This window comes from Macaca thibetana, chromosome 11, assembly GCF_024542745.1.
Source record: "Macaca thibetana thibetana isolate TM-01 chromosome 11, ASM2454274v1, whole genome shotgun sequence".
Classification (NCBI taxonomy): Eukaryota; Metazoa; Chordata; class Mammalia; order Primates; family Cercopithecidae; genus Macaca; species Macaca thibetana.
Genome location: NC_065588.1, coordinates 61,538,832 through 61,561,238, shown reverse-complemented (window position 1 = coordinate 61,561,238; position 22,407 = coordinate 61,538,832). Strand labels below are relative to the sequence as shown.

The 22,407-nt window shown below is 35.7% G+C and overlaps 1 protein-coding gene across 4 annotated transcripts in view; it reads right to left on the bottom strand.

Annotated features, from left to right (window-relative positions):
* MSRB3 (methionine sulfoxide reductase B3) overlaps positions 1-22,407 on the bottom strand; it is a 190,413-nt gene that overhangs the window by 105,769 nt on the left and 62,237 nt on the right. For all 4 annotated transcript variants that reach the window (XM_050748614.1, XM_050748617.1, XM_050748615.1 and 1 more), the window contains one exon: positions 1,977-2,005. In XM_050748614.1, the coding sequence (XP_050604571.1) occupies positions 1,977-2,005 (29 nt within the window). The remainder of the gene's footprint in view (positions 1-1,976; positions 2,006-22,407) is intronic.

Here is a 22,407-nt window from a genome sequence, read left to right as displayed (position 1 = left end):
AATTTTAGAATTTATGTTATAGGATGCCAAAGAATATATTTCTAACTTCCTTTGTCATGATTCTTTCAGTCATAAGCTAAAAGGAGCTTATAAAAAAAAATTCCGTTTCTTAATTTGAAAACATCTGAATTCTTTCCACAACATATTTAAGTTTAAAATTAAAAGAATAAATAAACTTTTAATCAGTATTCCCCTATAAGACTTTTCAGAGTACAGAACTTTGTAGTTTTCAAAGACATGCAGATGTTGTCCATGATAGATATTTTTTTTAAATAAGAACTTGAAAAAAAAATAAGTCATGCACAAAATCTTTGGTCACAAGAGTGAAAGGTGTGTGCCTGTACAGATGTTATAACTATTTTCATGATAAATACTTACTTTCACTACAGGAATTTAGCAACACACTTTAATTTGGATTTGAAAACTTAACATAAATTGTCTGACTTTGACAATAGCTGCCTGATATTTCAGTTTTGTACACTACTTCCAGGTTCTACCTTAGAAATGAACCTAGTGGACTTATTCATTTTTAAAAGCTATATTCCAGACCCTGTACCCTAAAACCAGTGTCTGACTTGATATTCAGGGAATTACATCAGATCATAATCAAGTGGGTTCTTAATAAATATTTGGTGACTGGCAGGGAAAAAAAGACATGTAATTTTTATGTAAAAATGCACTTTCCATCTACTTCATTCATTTATTTTTAATTATAAAGATTTTAACTGTTAAAAAATGAAAAAGATTTTTTGTCTCATTTTGAGCCATTTGTGAATCAAGGAGTCAAACAGTTGATACAACGCCATCCCACCTTTAGTCTCTATATAGTCAATGTTTTCAACCAAAAATGTTTATCTTATACTATCATTCATACATCTGATTCAGAGGTGCAGAAGACACAGGATACAAAGATTTCTGGAGTTCTCAAACTGGGTAAATTTGTTAACTCAAATGTACAGACTTTGTAGTTAATGAGTCTCACCAAATTCACAAAACTATACAATAAAAGACAAAGCTTACAAAGAAGAAAAAGTGTGTTATCCCCTTAACACTACTATCAAAAAGAATATATAGCACTTGTTCCTTTGTGAACATAATAAGTAAAAACATTTTTCAAGTTACAATATAGTGAAACTCAAACCAGAGTAAAAATGTTACTTTTAAATTCAACAAGTTATATATTTTTCTGTAAATTATTTTCTCCTGGAATTCAAAAATTAATGTTTATTTTTTTGTTAGTCTACCAAAGGGCACACATAATTCCTTTGTAGGAGACATGAGGCAATTTTTGTGCTTTAATTGTAAATGCCATCAGAAACTGTGAAGCACATAAATCTCAGCAAGTGACATAATGACATAGTCAAACCTGAGAATTATATAGCTACATTCATGCTTAATGAAAAGAAAATGTCTAATGAGGCTGATATGCCACTGCTTGTGAGAATGTAAATTTTGTCATAATAGATTCAAAATAATGGCTTAAGGTGACCTTCATTTTCTATCACCCATCTAGCAATGAAATTTTTTTTAGAGAAAATAAGCTAGTAAGCCATAGACAAATTTCTATTTCTATTAGCTTGAACTCTCTATAGTTTGCTGAATTAAATGCATCTATCTCCCACATTTGGTGACAACTTAAAGAGAATTTTCAAATTACTCAGGATGCTTTGTCCACTGAGAAAATAATAATCTACTTTGAGCAATTAGCATGTATAACCCCCACCTCTGCTTTTAAAATGAAACTCTGCAGATATAGGGCATGTAATGCTTATTGTAGAGCTATGAAGACTCCAAAGTGAACATCTCAAATTATGATTTGAAGCAGTCAATAGCCCTGCTTTGAGGTGGGACTCACGTTTTGAAAAAACACTGCCCAGTCTGTTTAAAATCAAAATGTTTCTTGATCTGATTAATTACTCCCCAGAGAATAATGTAAATAAAATATATTCAAAATAGCATTATTAATGTAAACATACCTGAACCGGAGTCAAATTTGGTTTCTGAGCTGCAAAGAGAAAGAAAGTTTTTACAATATAAAAACTGTTGTAAAAGAACAGTTATTTCATGGGGAAGGGAGCTGTGGTTGGGAGGGGAGGTCATAGTTACATTTTTCAGTGTATATTTCTAAAATATAAATATATATATGTATTGTAACCATTTTAAATGCATGCATTACCCTAGGCCCTCTAAATATGCAAATATCAATACAGATAGCACAATATGGAAAAGATACTAACGTTTTAAATTTGTTTTTGGGTGAAACAGGATAAAATATGTTTTTTTAAAAGGCACCTGACCTTTACAGATTAACTTGTTTCAGTAAGTTAATAAAGCAATACAAAACCAAATTCATAATTATTCTCTTTATTATTCAAGGTTTTAGAAATTATTCAACACCAAGTAACTTTTCACTAAATTCTTTGGACACAGCAAATGAACCTAGTAACCCCATACATTTAATAATAAGAAGAAAAAATTCTGAGCTCTTGTGGGAACATCATGTTTCAGATATTGGTTAATACTGGTTGTAAATTCAGAAGCCTTTGAAGCTCTCAGTTTGGCTGTGGGAAAACTTCTGTTAGGTAATTACTCTCAAGATGCTGCTGATGTGCTGTCAAGCAGAATTAACCCTATGACTAGGCCTATCTACACAAGCTACTATAAAACAGCATTGTCTATATCTAGCTCTCAAACCAATTAGTGGGCATGCTGCCGTCGGATTTATATCACACATCAACAATCAATAGTATATATGTTCACAGCTGCCACAGCAAGATATAAGAACCGACCAGCAGGAGTCCTGTTAAAGGATGTTACATTGACAGAGAAGATTTTTTTTTTCCTGGAGAAATGTAGTTAACTAAGTGGGAAAGGAGATCTCTTTGAAATTATGCCAGGGTACCAAGCATTTTTGGAAGCGGTGGCTTTCTGTACCTAAATTAGCCTCAAGAAAAGTTATCAAAGGGGAAAAGGGAAGGATAAGCAAGAAGTTTCCTTGGTCACAAACAATGATTTTCTGAAGTCCTCCCAAACAAAGTTTCAGCTGATACTCATAATTGTATGATTGTGTGTGTGTGTATATATATATAAAATATATACACATACGTGTGTAATATGTAATACACACATATACATGTACATGTAAAATTGCATCCATGGTTATCAATCAGCACCGCCGTAATCCTGATGCACATTTTCCCTAAGTCCTGGCCCTACCATAGTCCTCATCTCAACCCTTCTCTTCCATGTCCCTGCCTTCTATTTCAGGTACAAACCCATTTTCATATTTTGCCCTCTCTCCAATTCTGCAAAGCCTTGTCTCATGCCTCCTCTGTGTTTCCACCATCTCTTAGCACAACTCTAACAACACTTGCCACATGTTATCTTGCTGGTTTCCTTGTCTATCTCCCCCACTCAACTACAGCCATGCCTTATATAACCTCTGTAGCCACAACACCTAAATTGGGACTAGAGTTTGTGTTCAAATGTCTGTTAAGATAATATTTTGCATCTATGCATGCCCTTTCTCCTTCTTAACTGTATAGAAGCCAGAGGTGTTCTTCCTTCTGCTTAAGCTTCCCTCCTTCTGGGTCCTAAAATGCATCTCTCATCTCCCTTGAAACCATGCTGTATCAATTACTCCTTTTCTCTGCCTTATTTGCAATATCTGGTTCTCCACAGGTTCCTCTTCCCTTCATCATGTAAGTGCTCCAGAATTGTTTTTAAAGGACTCCTTCAAATCTGTGCCTTGCTTTGTTATCCCTCTTTTGTCTGGCTTTACAATCAAATTGAAATGTAAAAAAGATGTATAGACTATATCCTGTATCATCTATCTCCCTTTCCTAATCTCCCAACATATTCAATCCTTGAACCAGTGTGATCTGCCTTTGCTAAGGTTTATCGGAAGCTTCCCAATGTTAAATGCACAAGCCGTGTCACCGTCCTTCCTTTACTAAACCTCTCTCTTTCATCGGACATACTGCCCACTTCCTTCCAGTGTGTCTGTCACTTCCCTTCCTCCTCCTGTCCCTTAAGTATTAGTGAGCACCAGAGTTCAGCCCTCAGGCCACCTGAAACACTGTTCCCACTCTCTAGGGTACACATGTGTCTCAAAATCACCACAGGAGTTTGCTCACCTGCAGGCTCCCAGGACTTCTCCTGGTGATTCTGATTTAGTAGGTGGAGCCTAGAAATTCCCATCTTAATAAACTGTCCAAATGAAGACATTTACTTGACCATATCTTGACCCATATATCCAAATAATAAACAAAATACTACCTGAATGTCACACTGTGGCCTTAAATGGCACACATCAGAAATGATGGCATTATTCTAGATTTCTTCTGCACCCCCAATATCTAATTAGCCATCAAGACCTGTGGATTCTACATCCTTCCCCTCCTCTCTATCTTCACTTTCACCATCTTTAGGCCTTTCCTTGGCTGAATAACCTCATAACCAGTGTCCTCCTTCCCTTCAGATCCACCAATAGTGAGCAAGAAGCTTTTCTCTGGCCTTCCTCTGCCTGTGCTCTTTTCCACCAGCCAAGGAGTTCTCTTTTCCACCTGAAGCTCTGATTACCAGGGTCACCATCATTCTCTACCCAAATGGCTGTAAGCTGCTTCTCTGACCTACATGGGCCCCTTCTTCAGGTCAGGTAGTACTACTAGCATGTGTGTACCTCCAGTCCAAGAAGTGGCCAAAAGTTGTCAGCTGAATGAAAGAGCTTGAACCTGAGGGCTGGAGGGACCCCTTGGCCCTAAAAGAATGGAAAAAAGGTGTGCCATAGAAAGCAGGTGCTAGCTGTCTCACTACCCCTTCACATTCCTGCTCAAAGAACTCTTAATGCAAACCCTCCTGTGAGGGTGAGTGGCTGAGAGCACCTGGGGGCCAGAGGTTGCCCTTGGACTGGATTGGCATGAACTAGATCACTTTGGAACTCAATGCCTTTGGGTATAGAAGGAGCAACGGGTGGGGGCCCAGAGCCTCTGGCAGAAATGAAAGAGCCCCTCCCCACGAAAAGAGCAAGAGAAAGGAGGTATTTATCTACAGATTCCATGGCCACTGGAAGAGAAAGCTGAGTGAGCCTTCCCTCCCCTCCTCCAGCTTGGCCCAGTTACCACTGCCCTGGCATTTCCTAGGGTAAATTCATAGTCTTTTGGTGGAAGACAAAATTAATTTTAAATTTGCACTACTCTCAGTTATTTGGTATCATTTTTCATTATAAGATATATGTGTCAAGGTAGGTTGGTGTATCCTTTTCTAACATTTTTTTGCCTTGAGTTTTAAATATTTAGCTATACTGTATGTATCTATGCTACCATTTGTCCTTTTGCCCAGGCCTTGCAAATGTTAGGGCCTAGTAATAAGTCATCGTGTAAAAACATAGGCATTACTATGGGTTGTGGACAAAAAGGTTTGAAAGCCACTGACCTGGGGACATTAAGTCCCCACTCCTCTGCATGGTGTATAAAGAGTCCTCCACCATCCAGCTCTCTGATCCATCTCTAACTCACACTTTGTATGCATCACTCCCATCAGATGAAACTACTGCCATATTATTTCTTAATAATCAAGGCTCACGTGAATCATGTTGGCATCCCGCCTGCCCCCATCGCCTCACAGGCTCCTTGCTTCCCCCTCAGTTACCCCACAGTGGGGGCCTGGCACAGCACTCCCCACATGGTGTGGCACTGACACTAAGCTGAGTGAGGTGCACACTGGGTCTCATGCATCTTCATGCTCCCAACACTGAATGCAGCACCTGACACTTAAGAGTTATTTAAAATGTGTAGTATAAATTAACACAAGAACAAATGAATCTGTATATTAATAGAAGGCCAAAAACAAGATAAATGATTAAAATGTCTATAAAATACCTAATTTTGAGATACAAAAAAAAATCATGTCCGAACACTTTTATTCCTCAGATTGTCTTATCTCCTCTAGGCATAGCTGGTCAATACATAAAATATACACGTAAAGTGCAGAGAAAACATCTTCACAAACCAATTAGTGGCCTTGGGTATCAATTAAAAAAAATCTTCAGAATTCTCAGACACAGTACTGAACATTCAAAAGAATACAGCTACTCTTTTTTATAATTAAAACATGATAATAGAAGTTAAAATTGTCAGTATGGGGATAGGGAAAATTGGTCCTTTGTTGTTCTAAGTTAATTCAGATTCCTATTAGATTTTACATACAGACTTAAACACAGAGAGATACAAAGTACTCCTTTATCATCCTATGAATGATGATCATCTCGACTTTTAAATCCCCTTTGAGAAAGGAAGTGAAATATGGATAAGGACGAATATATGGCAAGTGTAAAAAAAGAATACATATCTAATACAGATTGTACAAGAAAAGAAAAGAAGGATGGTCATTCATTCCAAACATATTTTTACGTGTTTATTTTTAGTAGTATACTATGCTAGATGGTAGGGATACAAAATTGCATAAAATAGGATACAAAATTGCATAAAATATGCATAAATATAATTGTGTCTCCACAGACACCCATTTTACCCCGAATTATATACTCATTTCTAAGTTCAAAACTATTCAACCACTTCTTTTGGCAACTGCCAAAAGATGGTGATTACAGCACAGAATGTTACTGCCTTCCAATATTCATCCTCCCCTTTTTAATTTTAGAAAATCTCTGAGTTTTAAGTGGTCACACAGACAATATTTCCACATTATTTCCCAACTGTCTTGTTGCTAGTTGTACCCACATGACTAAGTTCTTGCCAAAAGGATGCAAGCAAAAGCGAGGTGATAACATCTGAGTTATTCCCTTATACAGAAGGAATGTACCCTTCCTGTCTTTCTGTTCCTTGCCACTGGCTGGAATGTTAATGTAATTCCAGGAGCTGAAGTAGCCATTCTTAGATCATGAGGGGAAAACTGATATTAGAATAGTAAAGCAATAAGATAGAAGGCACCTATAGAACTGCCATATGAATCTCCAACTGTTATTTTGTTTTGTGTGTGTGTGTGTTCGTTCGTTTGTTTAAGACAGAATCTCACTCTGTTGCCCAGGAGCATGCTATCAGCTCAATGCAACCTCCACCTCCCGGGTTCAAGCAATTCTCCTGCCTCAGTCTCCCAAGTAGCTGGGATTACAGACATGTGCCACCACACCCAGCTAATTTTTCTGTTTTTAGTAGAGATGGGGTTTCATCATGTTGGCCAGGTTGGTCTTGAACTCCTGACCTCAAGTGATCCGCCTGCCTCAGCCTCCCAAAGTGCTGGGATTACAGGTGTGAGCCACCACACCTGGCCCCAAGCTGTTTTTTTTTTTTTAAGCCACCATTATTTTGGAGTCTTGTCAGAACAGTTGAGTCTGTATCCTATCTACCATAGCAATATTGCCACATTTTACAAGATTTAAATAACAACTTCCAAATTTTTAAACCTGAAAATGAACGTTTCAAGAATTGTAAGCCAGAAAGGGTAGACACTAGGAGAATTCAAGTATCGTGTATACTACTTAAATAATTAAATTATGTAATATATGCACTCTTTTGATAATAGAGTTGCAAATTTTCAAAAGAGGTCACTTTTAGTCATTGGTCAGAGCTGTATACTCCTGGACAAATTTATAAAACTACCATTTTATCCTTACAGAGAATAGCCCAGTGTCCACAAAAGTTCTATGTGTATTGAAGCCAAAAGATATTTTATTTTATTTTATTGTCTCTCTTGGGAAATCCACAAAAATCTCAGAGAACATTGCTTTTCATTTAATGTTCAACTGTATCAAAAATTTTAAAATGGGAATCATATAAGTATCAAGTGCAGAAATTAGCATCACAGAAGGTATCAGAGAAGTGAGGGTGTTGTTCTTAATGTTTTTAACTGATATCAACCAAAGATTCTAGCTGCAGGCAACTGTTAGCGGGAAGGAGCATGGGTGACAGCCTGATTTTTGCCTATAAGCACATTATATATGGCAACTTCACAGCAAGGATTTTGTAAAACAATCCAAGTCAAATAATCTGTCCTGTTGTCCCCTCAACACAAGGAAATTTTTCAAAAATTCCAGTATTTCAGCGTCCTACTTGTAGACCTACAAGGTCTACCAATGTCTTCTACCCCCAGAAGTAATTCAAAGGCCTTCACCGACCAACGACTGGTGAGAACAGCAGTGAATATTTATATGCCCTTGTAATTTACATAAACACAGTATGCTTCATCTGCGTGGAATGCTTCCTCCTCCCTCCCCTACTCTACTATACCTTAACCCCTTTGCCTACCTAACTTCTGAAACTCTCCACATCTTAGTCTAATTATCAATTATTTGAAGAAGAGTGGGCAGGCTCGATTAAATCCCTTTCATTTCATAGCACCAGTCATTCCTTTGCACTCATCAAAGTTGTAATTGTACATTTGTGCATAATAATTATTTGATCATATTAAAGGAGTTCACTAATAGTGGCGACACTATTAATTGCCTACCTAACAACCTGTCTTAATAACAGTATTCCCATTTTGAAGAGTGCTAAAAAATGTGCACTCCCCAGGGATGAATCATGATTGGACTAAGCCAATCATGGCAACCCTATTTGTTGTCAGTGACTGGTACAAGGAGAAGCACTTAGTCCAGTCCTGAGCAGTGAGAGGAAAGGTAAAGTCTGCTGGTGATGTTTCTCAGAAAGGTTTTTTTCTGCATGAAAAGGAGAAAGATGACTTAGGGAGAAGGCCCTTTTTCTATTCTTTCCCTCTTTCCTGCCTTTGAAAATACCACATAAGGATATGCCACTTAGAACTGATATAGCAATCATGCAGCCCTGAGAGGAACACCAAGATAATCACAGAAATCCCAGCTCACAACTCTGATATCATTTCTATTCCAAACCTGCCTTTCTCTAGAGTCCTCACTGAGTTAGATAGAAGGGTGTGGCATTGCCAGTCCACTTTTACTTGGGTATTTCTATCCTTTTAACCCAACATATTAACTGACATTGTTACAGCAGCTGTAGGTTATGAGTTACCTCCTTACTGTGTTTAAAATTTAGGCATCTATGTTACATTTCCATAATAATGATTTAAATAAAAGGTGCCCATTCATTGTATGGTTAATTTTTTAAAAAACTGAAAAAAATAGAATTTTAAAACCCAGAAATTTAGAAATCAGGATAATCATGAGTAAAAGAGCAGCAAGAATTCAGTCAAGCCACTTTGAAAACATGATACAATTACAACTATTATGACAAATCATGTGGTTTAACAAAATATAGTATTATACATCTTTTAACTTTCATGTGAAAATGAGATTTATGGTTGCTTGGTTAAGATATATCACTAAATTAAATCATGCCAAAGTCTTAAGATTTGCCAGTATCAAGAAGGAATAAATCATGTTCCAAGAAGAAGTCTAAATTCATTACAAAATATTAATATCTGGGAGAACAAATTGAGACATAAAAATGACTCAAAGAAACTAAAAGAGCAAAAGGTATATAAAAATACACTTAGAAGCTGTGGGCCACATTCATTTTTTCCACAAATTGACTTTTAAGGAAGCAGGCTCCATGTAGGCATCGGAGGTACACACGGTAAGCAAACAGGTCTATTTCTTGTCCATATTCACGTAACAGTTGTGGGAAAAGAGCCAACAGAGACCAACAGAACAAGTCAAGTCCCAGCTCTCCCACTTTCCACCCTATGCAACTTTAGAGAAGTCAATGACGATTTTAAGTCTTACCATCTATAAAACAGGTAACACATTCACCTTTAAGAACGTTTGTGTGGATTAAATGAGATGATACCATAAAGTACCCAGGTGGTCCTGACACATATTAGAAGTTGAGTAAAAGGTAGCTTTCATCGAAACAATGATACTAAGTGAAGTTTACCTATGGCCACAAGCACAACTAGTAATATCATACTCGTGGTACAAATACCAGTAAAGCTAAGTTGTTGTTGTTTTTTTTTAAAGCACTACATTATAAAAGAAAGAATTATTACTTTGGTTAAGATCTTATGTGAGGTGAAACTTCAATATGGATGCCAAAATGATGTAGAAAAACAATAAGAGAATAGTTATAAAAATAGCTGAAGAAATTGGAAATGTTTAAAAGGGAAGGCTAATGGAAAATAATATAAATGACCTGATTATGCAATATGGAAAGGCAATCTTATTTGTTCTTAAAACACAAATAAAACATTCTCCCACTAAAACAGTGGCACAATGCACTTGAGAGCATAGTGCAGCGAGAATCAGAAGACCTGGATTCTAGGTCAGAAACCTGGACAAATCATTTAACTTGTGAACTCCATTCTTCTCATTAGTGAAATGAGGTTACTGAAGTGAGTCAATGTTGCCCGACACAAGCTATCCCATTAAAAAGGTAAATTACCTATTTTTTTTCCCCCTGCATTCCCAGGAATGAAGAAAGGGGAAAACAGAGAAAAGCGAACAGAGGAAAAAGTAAGCGTGAAGGGACAAAAAGGTGCATCTGTAGAACTCAAGCCTGCAGATAGAGAATGCTGACAAAATAAATAATTTGTAAGGCCATTTTTGGCTCCCAGCTTCTACAATTCTTCCCTAGGCCTTGTTGATATTCACCTTCTCTGAATTCCTGTCTATGTGATTTATGTTTCCTCTAAAATAATGTAATTGTTTCTTGTGTGTATTTATATCTCCACAGAGAATGAGGCTTTTTAAAGTCAAGGCCCTTTATCTATTGAGAATAAATTCAAAATGCTAAGAAAATAACATTAAAGAGAACAGAGTACACCTTCATGTTACTGGATGAATTATGTTCCCCCAAAATTCATATGTTGGGGGTTGATATTTTAACCCCTAATATCTCAGAATGTGACTGTATTTGGAAAAAACATTTTAAAAGAGTTAATCAAGTTAAAATATCATCCAGGGGGACCCTAATCCAATGTGACTGGTGACCTTATGAAAAGAGGAAATTAAGACAGACACACAAGGAGGCAAGGCCAGGGAAGACACAGGGAGAAGATAACCATCTACAAGCCAACGAGAGAGACCTCAGAAGACATCAGACCTGGTGACATCTTGATCTTGGACTTCTCCCCTCCAGAACTGTGAGACAATAAAATTTTGTCAAGTCTCCCAGTCTGTGATACTTTGTTATGGCAGTCCTAGCAAACTCATACATTTCACTTCTTCTACAGTGAGCCACTTAGCAACCCCAAACCTCCAATAAAAGCCAAAAACCTAGAAGTTAGCCAAATCAAACAAAACATATACAGTTCTTCCATACTTTAACTCGTTTTACAAAATGTGTTTTACTTCCCTACTCTTCATCACTATTTTCAAACATATTCTGCCAAAGTGCTTAACCTGCATTTTGGCCATTGGGCAGCTGCTTCTGCAAATTACTGGAGACCACCAGTAGCATGCCAGAAGATTTTAATCAATGGGATCTTTGTCTGTTCATATCACTTTGTGACAATTTCCAATGCATTTATTTGTTTGTGTGTTTGTTTCTTGGTCTTGTCTTTCAAGATTGGTGGTGTGTACACACTTGCCATGTGTTCTCTGGGGGATGAAGCAGATTAGGAGTTAGTAAAATTTACCAGTTTCATACATAATATTTATTCTCTTATATTCCCCAGAAATTTTCATTTCTGCCTTAGGTTGTAATCAGGAATAGAACAATAGAAGTTATGGCTAGCGGGTTAGTTCTAGACACAATTACTGACAGATTCTAAAAGTTTAGAGCTGTAAAAATCTCAGACAAGAGCAATACCGAGTTGACTAGCACTTTGGACACTTCGATAGCCTCTGAGGACATAAATGTGGATGAGATGATAAAGGAGGAGCATCCTTTTCACTTTACAGAACTCTGTAGAGTTATTTAGAAGGCAAAGAGAGTCCTATGTAGCTCATTAGGGCCTAAATGCAACATTGTTATATAACTCAATTTATTACATATAATGATAGCTATAAGTCATAAAATTAATCATTACATTATTCTTTTTAGTAAGGAAGGTAATACTATTTAGACAATACTACATTAAAAATCATTAGTTAATAATTTGGGGGTTAAAATTAGGAACAGGGGAGGGGGAAGAAGAAAGAAAAAGGCAGGGTGATGGGAGGCCAATGCATCCAGGAAGGGAGAATGAGAGAGAGAATGGTAAGAGATAAAGTTATAGAAGTAGGTAAGGATAGACCACAACTTTAAATGCCATTGTAAGGAGTTGCGATTTTGAAAGATATAAGGATAACCCATCACAAGTTGCAATATAATTTAAATGTACTTAAATCTTCACCCTGCTATGTGAAGAATGAACTACAGTGGGACAAAAGCCAAAGCAGAGAGGCCACCTACCATCCAGATTTTGGTTTCCAACACTACTCTCTAATAAAGAAAACCAGGACTCCTTGAAGAAATGGCTGATTCTAGGACTACGGCAGGAAATATACAAGATAAGCCTGGATCATCAAGAAGTGCCAAAAAGTAAGAAGCACTCAAAAACACAATAAAAAAAATATACCCCACATTGATGGGAATATATCAAAGGGACACAAGAGCCAACTGAAAGAGCTCTCAATGGCCAAACCTGGAACAATATGAGCAACAAAAATAAATAAAGTAGTATTGATTATAACTCAAAAGTATAAAATTAATATCCATGAGTCTATACTGATATAAATAATTATTGATTAAATAAAGAAAAGACTTGAGCCCAGGAGTTCAAGACCAGCCTGGGCAACACAATGAGACCCCCCTTCTCTACATGGGCATGGTGGTGCACACTTGTAGTTCCAGGTACTCAGGGGGTTAAGGTGGGAGGATCACTACAGTCCATGAGTTTGAGGTTGCAGTGAGCTATGATCACGCCATTGCACTCTAGTCTGAGTGACAGAGTAATATCCTGCCTCTAAAAAACAAAAATAATAATAAATGAAAGTAAAAGAGAAAAAATAGACAACTCTCGCTTGCAGAAGAATTCCAAATAATTTATGTAGAGATACTCTGCCCTCAAGGATGGGGAACATAAATCCCTACTCTTTTTTAAGTATAAGCTATGTGTAGTGACTTTCTTCCTAAGAATACAGTAGGAAAAGGAGGAGAAAAAAGTATGTTTACAGTGGAGAAACCTAACAAACACTACCTCAGCCACGTGGTCAAGGTCAATATCAAAAGTGATGACATGTTGTTCGCATATACCTTTAATATGAAGTGATGAAAATGGTACTTAACCTCTGTGATCTTCCTCCAAAAACCCCATAACCCCAGTCGAGTTATGAGAAAAATACCAGACAAATTCCGGCAGAAGAGCATCCTGCAAATACCTGATCATGACTCCTCAAACCTGCCAAGGTCATCAAAAATAAGAAAAGTCTGAGAAACTGTCACAGCCAAGAGAAGACTAAGGAGACAGAAGGACTAAATGTGTGGTATCCTGGATAGAATCCTGGAACAGAAAAAGGACATTAGGTAAAAACTAAGAAAGTCTGAAAAAAATGGGCTTTAATTAATAATTATGTACCAATATTCATTTATAATTATAACAAATATACCACACTAATATAAGATGTCAATAGGAGAAACAGTGTGAGAGAATATATGCGAACTCTCTGAATTATCTCAATTTTTCTGTAAATAGAAAACTGTTCTAAAAAATGAAGTCTATTTTTAAAAAGCCAAAGAAGATAGGCTCATAATAATTCAGGTCAAAGAGGGTAAAGATGATGGTGGCTTAGACTAGAGCAGTAGCAATGGGTATGAAGAGGAGTCAGACTCAGAATATATTTTGAAGGTGCATAGAGCAAAATGCATTGGTAGACTAGATATGGGAGGTGAGGGAAATAATAGTTAAAGATGACTGAGAGGCTCTTCGTTCCAGTAACTCAGTGGATAATGAGTAGTATCTTCATTTAGTATATGGGGAAGAAATGAAGGAGGAGTAAGTTTTGTTCCTTTGGAGTCATTTGCCACCTCAATTTGTTCCTTATTCCTGGTTTATTCTCGTGAGCTACTAGGATCAATAAGAAAACTTCAAGCTGCATGGTCCCACACAGGATATTAGATTCATATAATTTTCTTGTTTTTTAAAAAATCATAAGGATACTAAAAGCCCACTTTATAATAGAATAGTATATAATTGCCTTGAAAAGAGATAGAATAAAATGTTTCTTGACCTAACTTGGGGACAGAAAATCAGTACTAAACCACTTGTTCCCTGGGCCCAAATCAATAATTCAAGAACACGTATGATTATCTGAATTACATTAACCTTTTGAAAAGCACAATTGAAGAATGTGGAAATCTATACTTTTAAGTTCTCCAGATAATCCTGAGAACCACTAACCTGGATGTTCTTTTAAAGCTAAGAAAATCTCACCTATTTAAAATAGAGCATTCTATCTTTCTAATTACTCCAAAGTAACTTTTTGCCTAATGAGGAAGTGAAATATGTCCCCTCACCAAAATCCCACAAATCACCACTAAAGAACTTACTCATGTAACCAAGTACCACCAGCTCCCCAATAAACTATGGAAATTTTTTTTTTAAAGTCCCCTCACATCGTATAAACTTTCACATTGAAAAGTTTTTAAACAGCACTGTTATAAAGTTGTCTTTGTGAGAAGCAATGAACTAAGCACCAAACAAGTGAAAATCCATCAGAAAAAGACCCAGGCCCAGGGCAAAAAATAATACATTTGCTACTTTCTTAGTGAACTTATTAAAACTATTATTTTATTTTACAGCTATTGTCTCTGCACACACGAATCAAATTATAAAACCTTAGATTCCATTGATTACTCAGTCAGGGCCAACAGACCACCTAAAATGATTCATCACTAAAAAGATAAATTTCCTGTGGTCAGTAAAATTATACTATAGTAAGCCCCCAAGCAAAACTAATAAGAAAGACAAATATTCAATATCAAGAACCCTTCCTTCAAATCTGGAAACCACGAAAAGAAGTTCACTGGAAGGTCTAAACATTCATTAAGTCATAGTCAGTCAAGAGCATTTATGGAGTGCTCACTATGTGCAAAGCACTCTATTTAAAGGAAGAGGTCTTGCTTAAAGTATCCATAATTCAGCCCATAAAGCCCTTTATAGTGTAAGATCAACAGTTTGAACCTCAATGAAGAGCAAATGGATAGCTCGTTCATACTGAAAGATGCAGGTGTATTTGGTCAGTCAGTGCTGCTGGATATTCTTAAGTTCAATGGGTCTTTGCAGTCTGTGTAAATTCAGACTTCTGGGTGGTCTTCCAGAGCAATCTCAAAGAGGGCATACCACAGAGGTACTGGAGTTAATTTATGCTTATGCAGACTATGAGTCATGCAACTGCCATTAACACTATATACTTAAGTGAGTACATAGAAGTAAAATGTGCAAATCTCCAGCAGCATAAAGTAAGCTTCCTTAGAACAAAAAAAAATTGCAACTAGAATGACCACTGAAAAACAAATCAAGACACGAATGAACAAAAGTGTAGGTTGTTTCAAGTGCAATGCAACATAATGAAGATGAAATATAAACAGCAGAAGGAATCATGGTCAGCCAACTTATGATTATGAAATACAGTACTGATAAACCAAATGGAGTTAGTTATCTGGTTTGACCTTAATGGAGTCTCAGTCTCCTTTGTCTACTTACTGGTGGTGATAAGCAGCAGCAACATGTTCGAATAGAGAAAATAACAGCATCACTAATGAGAACAGCCATGTATTGAACTCCTACTCTAGGCAAGCATACTTGACACTAATACACAAGCAAAGAAACTAGTTAATCCAAAAAACGGAATACTAAAAACTAATCTCATAGATGGACAATTATTAATCAAAAAAATCTAACACAATTATTCATCTAAAAAATTTCCTATCCCCCAGAAGGAGAAAAAGTAAACTCCTTTTCTAAACTTTATTCTACCTGTTCTTTAATCTCTTTCCCTCATTTCTAGCACCTTAAATTCATCTCTCTGTACACCTTTCTTCAATTTATTCAAAAAACTAAAATTTTTCCTTGAATCCACTTTCCCTCCTATTATAAGGAGTTAGTTTTACCACTCCTACTCTAACTATAGTAGCATAACTATAATGACTACATTTTCCGGGATAATTCCAATTTTAAATATTTTAATACGTTGTCTCCATTTCAGCTTGTGGTTTGAAAACATGAGATTGCATCCTAACATCTTCAAAATCTTACTTTCACTACTACTTCTACTAAAATTGCCTTTTCTAAATTTTCTAATATTGCCAACTCAAATGACTGGTTCTTATTCTCGTGAGTCTCTGCAGCATTTCACTGCCTTATTCAACCCTTCCATGAAACTTACACTCTAACTTTGGCCTTTGTAGTAAACTTAAATATCCTTATCTACTTTAGCATTTCCACGTGTGTTATCAGGAACATTAGCTTCAAAACATTTCCTCAATTAAAAAAATGTTCTGTGTTGAAAAAATTTTGAAAGTGCTACATATATTTTACTCCTGGAGCTCTACAATGAACATTAGTGTGTTGTAGGCTCCATGAGTTTTATGATAAAGCAACTATTTATTTTAATTCGGTGTTTCCCAATGAGCCATCTTTTATTTCCCTAGTCCATGGCACTCATTTTTGTCACAGAACACAATATTAACATGTCCTGGAACTAGCATTATGTAGATGTAATGGTCTGATGAAACAAATATTCAATGGAACACACTTTGGGGAAGACTCATATGCCTGAAATTTTATGTTCAAATCTCAAATATATCAGGCTTCCAAAACTGAATTCATCATCTTCCTTTCCAAACTAGGTTTTAAACATCAAATTAATCTTTAGGAATAGCTTTTCACCAATCTCACATTCAGACAGTTGATAAATCTTTTCAGCTCTCCATGCCTGTTGTTTGTACTGTTTGTTGCATGACCTCTGACATCACTGTAAGGCAGGGCTTCCTTAACCTTCACCTGGACTCATGGGAACCAAGCATAAGAACTATGGGAGAGTTTAAAAAGAAAATTCTGGAATCCACCATAATCTTTTACATCAGAACTTTGAGGAGAGGCTTGGAAGGTATGGTTCTAATGGACAGTGAGGTTTGCAAACTACTGAAGTAGACCCTGACAGCTCTACGACTTTTCCCCTTGAGCTAAGCCTTTTCAGTTCTCTCCATTGTCATTTCAAAGTGACATGGTTTTGAGTCTCCTTAGCATCAGTTGCTCTTCTCTGAATGTAGCTTTTTGCCCAATGGGGAAGTAAAAAAAGTCCCTTCACACTGTATAAACTTCCACACCGAAAAGCTTTTAAGCATTACTGTTACAAAGCTGTCTTGGTGGGAAGCACTGAACTAAGCACCAACAGGTAAAAATCTAGAAAAAGACCCCGTTCTGGGCAAAAAAATAATACACATACCACTTTATGTCTATAAATCTTTTAAAGCGAGGGTCTCATATTGAACCACACAGTGCTCTGGATATAGGCTGGCCACTTGGTAAGCTATTAAAACTATCAATTATCCATTGTCTCCTGAGTTTCTCTAGATCTCTTTCTACTCTAAATAAGCAAAATCGCTCTCTTCCCCATCCCATCCCTGCAGCAAATTATTACTAGTTATCATCAACACCAATCGGCAATAACCAGAACTAACCCAGAATATGACCATAAACAGAATATGATGCAGTAAACAAACAAACCTTACCAGAATTTTAAAGGAATACTCACCTAATAGATCTCCAGTCTCTATTCCAATAAGCAGCATGCCTCCTTTTCACTGATGAACCTTTGTTCTGAAAACTGCTATGTATACCAATCCTTACACTGTTTAATATCAATGCTTCACATGTACAGTGTTTTTTCCACTTACAAAACATTTCAACATTATTTACTTAATCCTCTCAAAAGTTCTTGTGACAAGGGTATTATCCTCATGTTACAAACGAGGAAATTAAGGCTCATAGAGGTTAAGTAGCTTATTCAAAGTCACACACAGTAAAGTGGGGAAAGTTGTGACTTTAACTTCACATGTATTGCACCTAATCATAGCTTTTTCCACTTTAAAATCCAAGTATAGTCATTGGCCATCATCAGAAAATTAGCACCAATTAACACCAGAGTGTGATAGCTACCAGATGGTGAATTACTCAGCAAAAAGAAGAATCAGCCAGAATACAGGGAAGCATTATAACATAATAGTGAGCTGGGGAAGGGTGCCTTAGGGGCCAGACAGACATGAATCTGTGTCCTAGCTCCATCTCTTACTACCCGTGTTACCTTGAGCATATTACATACCTTTTGTGAGCTTTGATTTTCTATTTAAGTCATAAAAAATAAAGGAGACAATTTTCTTTAAAGTGCTTAGCAAAATGCACGGTAAGTTATCAACCAATGGTGGCTTTAAAATATTCTCAATGTTAAAATATTCAAACATGATAAACAGTTAATAAAATCAATCCGTTTGAAAATAAATGCAGATCTAACTTTGGTGTCCCGCCCTTCATCGATTGCCTCTAGGCTTCTGAGAATAGGACAGTGTTAAGTGCTACAGGAACATGGAAGATAGTCATGAGGAGGGAGAAAATTTGAAACCAGAAGGTTTGAGCAGTTTAAGCTTCCGGTGGCTACCTTTCATTAGGATGTCATCACCATTAACAGTCACTTAGGGATAAAAAAGAAAAGAAGCAGCAACAACCTAGAAGAGATGGCAGTGGGCAAAGTATCTACCACGAATGTGAGTAGATGGGCAACATGGATTTTGGCCTTTAAAAATAAATGTAGAATTACATTCTAATTCATTCCTTCAAATTATTATTGGGAAAAGATAAATTTTGTAATAGAGAGATGATGTGTTTAAAGTCAGTTTTTAAAATAAATTGTTCAGTGTTTGTAACACATTGAACAAAGGTAGTATTAAAATATTAGTGTCTTTCTGATACCCTATAAATACTTGCTAATTTTAAAAAAACTTAAAAGTACAGATTTTGAAAATCACCTATAATTGCACCATCCAGAGACAACTACTGTTAACATTTGGTACAAAACCTTTTAAACTATTTCATATGCATATATTTATAGGTATGCATATTTTATAAATATGGGATCATATGTTAATACTCTTTTAGACTTATAAATGTATTTTAAATCTCTTTCCAGATAATTAAATTTTCTTTTGCACTATTATTTGAAATGTCAGATATATTTTCACCATATGGCTTATTTACATAGACCCCTATTTTGGACATTGAAATTATTTTTTGCTACATAAGAAGAATGATTAAGAACATTCTTGTAGCTATATCTTTATGCATAAAAATGATTCTTGGAATAAGTTCCTAGAAGTGTAATTGCTAGACCTATGGCATGCAGAATTCTAAGACTTTTAAATAATTTATTACACTGCTATCCAGAAAGGCACTACCAATTCACACTCTACCCTGCAGTAGAAAGTGTTAATTTCCTATGCTCTGATCAATACTTAATTTGACAATTTGGAAATCTTCACTAATTTGGTAGGTGAAAAATTATTCATCCTTTTACCTCATTTTTTATTATTAATAGGTGAAAGATTTTTCCTAAGTTTGTGGATCATATGTATTTCTCATTCTGAAAAGTATCTGTTTATATCTTCTGCCCATTTTTCTGATGTTTGTCTTTCTCAGTTGATTTTGATATGAATCTTTTGTCCATCAAATGGGTTGGGTTGCATATGTATTTCCCAGTTTGCTTTTTGGTCATTGCTGGGTTTTTTTGTCTGTCTGTCTGTTTGTTTACAATATACTCTCTGGTGTTTATGAGCTCTAGAAATGTAAAATATTTAGTAGTCCAATCCAATGTCTTTTACCTTTTTATTTCTGCTTTGGGAATCTTGTTTAGAAAGGCCTATATCACCCCAATGTTATACAAGTTCCCACTTACATTTTCCCCTAGGACTTGTTTTGTCATAGTGTTGAGTGGTGAGAGACAACAGAAAAAAACACTTTGGTTTTTCTTCTATACCCTTACAAATGGCTTTTTAGATTTGATGAAACATAGTATTAATTTATACTAAGAGGTTTTTTAATTAAAGAATACATTTTGAATGTGTATAAAAATCTCTTATGAGTACATATTAAAATGATTATAGTTTTCCTAAGATGTCCCAGTATTGAATCATTTGTACATCCCTGAAATAAACCTTACCTTGTCATGACATGTTACTTACTCAACATATTGCTATATTCCTTTTACTAACATTTTATTTAAGATTCGTACATCTATTTTCTTTTTTATTTTTAATTTTTGTGGATCTATAGCAGGTATATACTTATGGGTTACCTAAGATATTTTGATACCAGTATACAATGCATAATTACCACATCGGGGTCATTACTGCAAGCATTTATCCTTTGTTTCAAGCAATCCAATTATACTCTTTTAGTTTTTTTTTAATGTACAATTATTTTTTGCTACAGTCTCCCTGCTGTGCTAGTAAATACTAGGTCTCACTCAGTTTTTCAATTTTTTGTTCTTTATAACTATTTTTTGTACCGTTTAACCATCCTCCCTTTCCCCCAACTGTTTCAGCCTCTGGTAACCATCCTTCTACTCTCTCTCTCCATGAGTTCAACAGTTTTAATTTTTAGCACCCACAGATACGTGAGAACATGTGATGTTTGTCTTTCTGTGTCGGGCTTATTTTACTTCACATAATGAACTCCAGTTCCATCCATGTTGTTGCAGATAACTGAATCTCATTTTTATGCCTGAATACTACTCCATTGTGTATATGTATCACATTTTCTTTATCTGTTCATCTGTGATGGACACTTAGGTTGCTTCCAAATCTTGGCTGTTGTGATCAGTGCTGCAATAAAATGTGAGTGCATTTTATTTTCATAAATCAGATTGCTCTGTAGTTTTTCTTTGATTGAATACCTTTTATTCAGATGTTGGTTTTAGGGGTACTTTACATTTGTCAATAAGTTGATAAGAGTTATTCTGTTTTCTTTAATTGACACAGTTTATAATAGCATAGGAATAATTTATTTTTGTGATAACTCAATTTCTTCTGAGGCTGCTGGTCTATTCAGGTCTTGTAACTCTTTCCGAGTCAAATTTTGTATCTTATTTTTTTTTAGAAAATTACCCATCTCACTGAGATTTTTAATTTATTATACTTGGATTATACATAGTATTCTCTTACATTAAAATAGTTTTTTTCATCTCTTTGGTTTTAGCTTATTCTCATTTCTAGTGTTTTATATTCTTCCTCCTTTCTTTCTTAACAGAAATGGTCTAACTTGACATAAATGGTCAACTTTATCAGTCTTTTCAGAGATCAATCTCTTGAATTTATTTAACAGTTCTACATTTTTTATTTTTCATGTTAATTTATCTGGATGTTTTTAAGATTTTCTCCTTGCCTTTGATTTTCAGCAGTATGATAACAAGATATGGTTATTCATCCGGTTTCAGATTTCAAGCACTTTCTCAATCTGTAACTTGATGTTTCTTTCTAAGCTTGACAGTTTGAGAAAATTCTTGGTAATTATCCCTTCAAATATTGCTTCCTTCCCATCTTCTTTTCCCTCCCTTTCTGTGGCTCTAATTATATCCATGTTATAACTGAAACATATTTCTTATCTATATTTTTTTCTTGCTCTCCTAGCTTCAGTCTGGATATTTTCTACTAACCTGTTTTTTGCTGTTGCTGTCTGCCAGTCCTACTTTCTTGTGTGTTTAATATGCTGTTAAATTCATCTATTGTGTTTATACTTTCAGTTATTGCATTTTTCAGCCTTAAAACTACTTAATTTTTTACAACAGAGTCCAGCTTTCTGGTGAAATTCTCCATCTTGTCATCTATGATATATTAATCACAGTTATATTAAAGCCTAACTTAAATATCTGTATATCTGGGCCATGTATAGACCTGTTGGTTTTGTCAATTTATTTCCCTTGATCCTGTACTTTGGTATGCCTGGTAATTTTTTATGAATGCCAGGCTTTGTGCATGAAAAATTGCACTCCAGATAATTTAATCTTCTTGCAGAGAGGGTTCATCCTCTGATAGCTCTCTGATAGCCAGCTAGATTGGGGAAAGGAGGTGGAAGATCACCTTAATCTATTTGGGGACTGAGCTGACTTGAGGTTGGATTGCAGGTTTTGTTAAGTTTGGTCTACCTTTTGTTTGCCCCCATTACAGTGGTGTGCTGAAGCTTGGGAGAACCTATTGTTATCATTTAAAGAACCTGTTGAGCTAGTTGCTAAACATAGCCATTATTAAAAATAAATTATGTACATTTATAATTAAATGAATTATATTAAAAACAAAGATAATAAATATTCAAAATTCATCACTTCCCAGTTATTTAACTACATTATTTACAACTGTCATATCTGTATTACAGAAATACTATGTAACGGTGTTACCAAACATCTCTTCCCAACCCCACATTTAGTGATGTCATATTTGTACTTGAAAT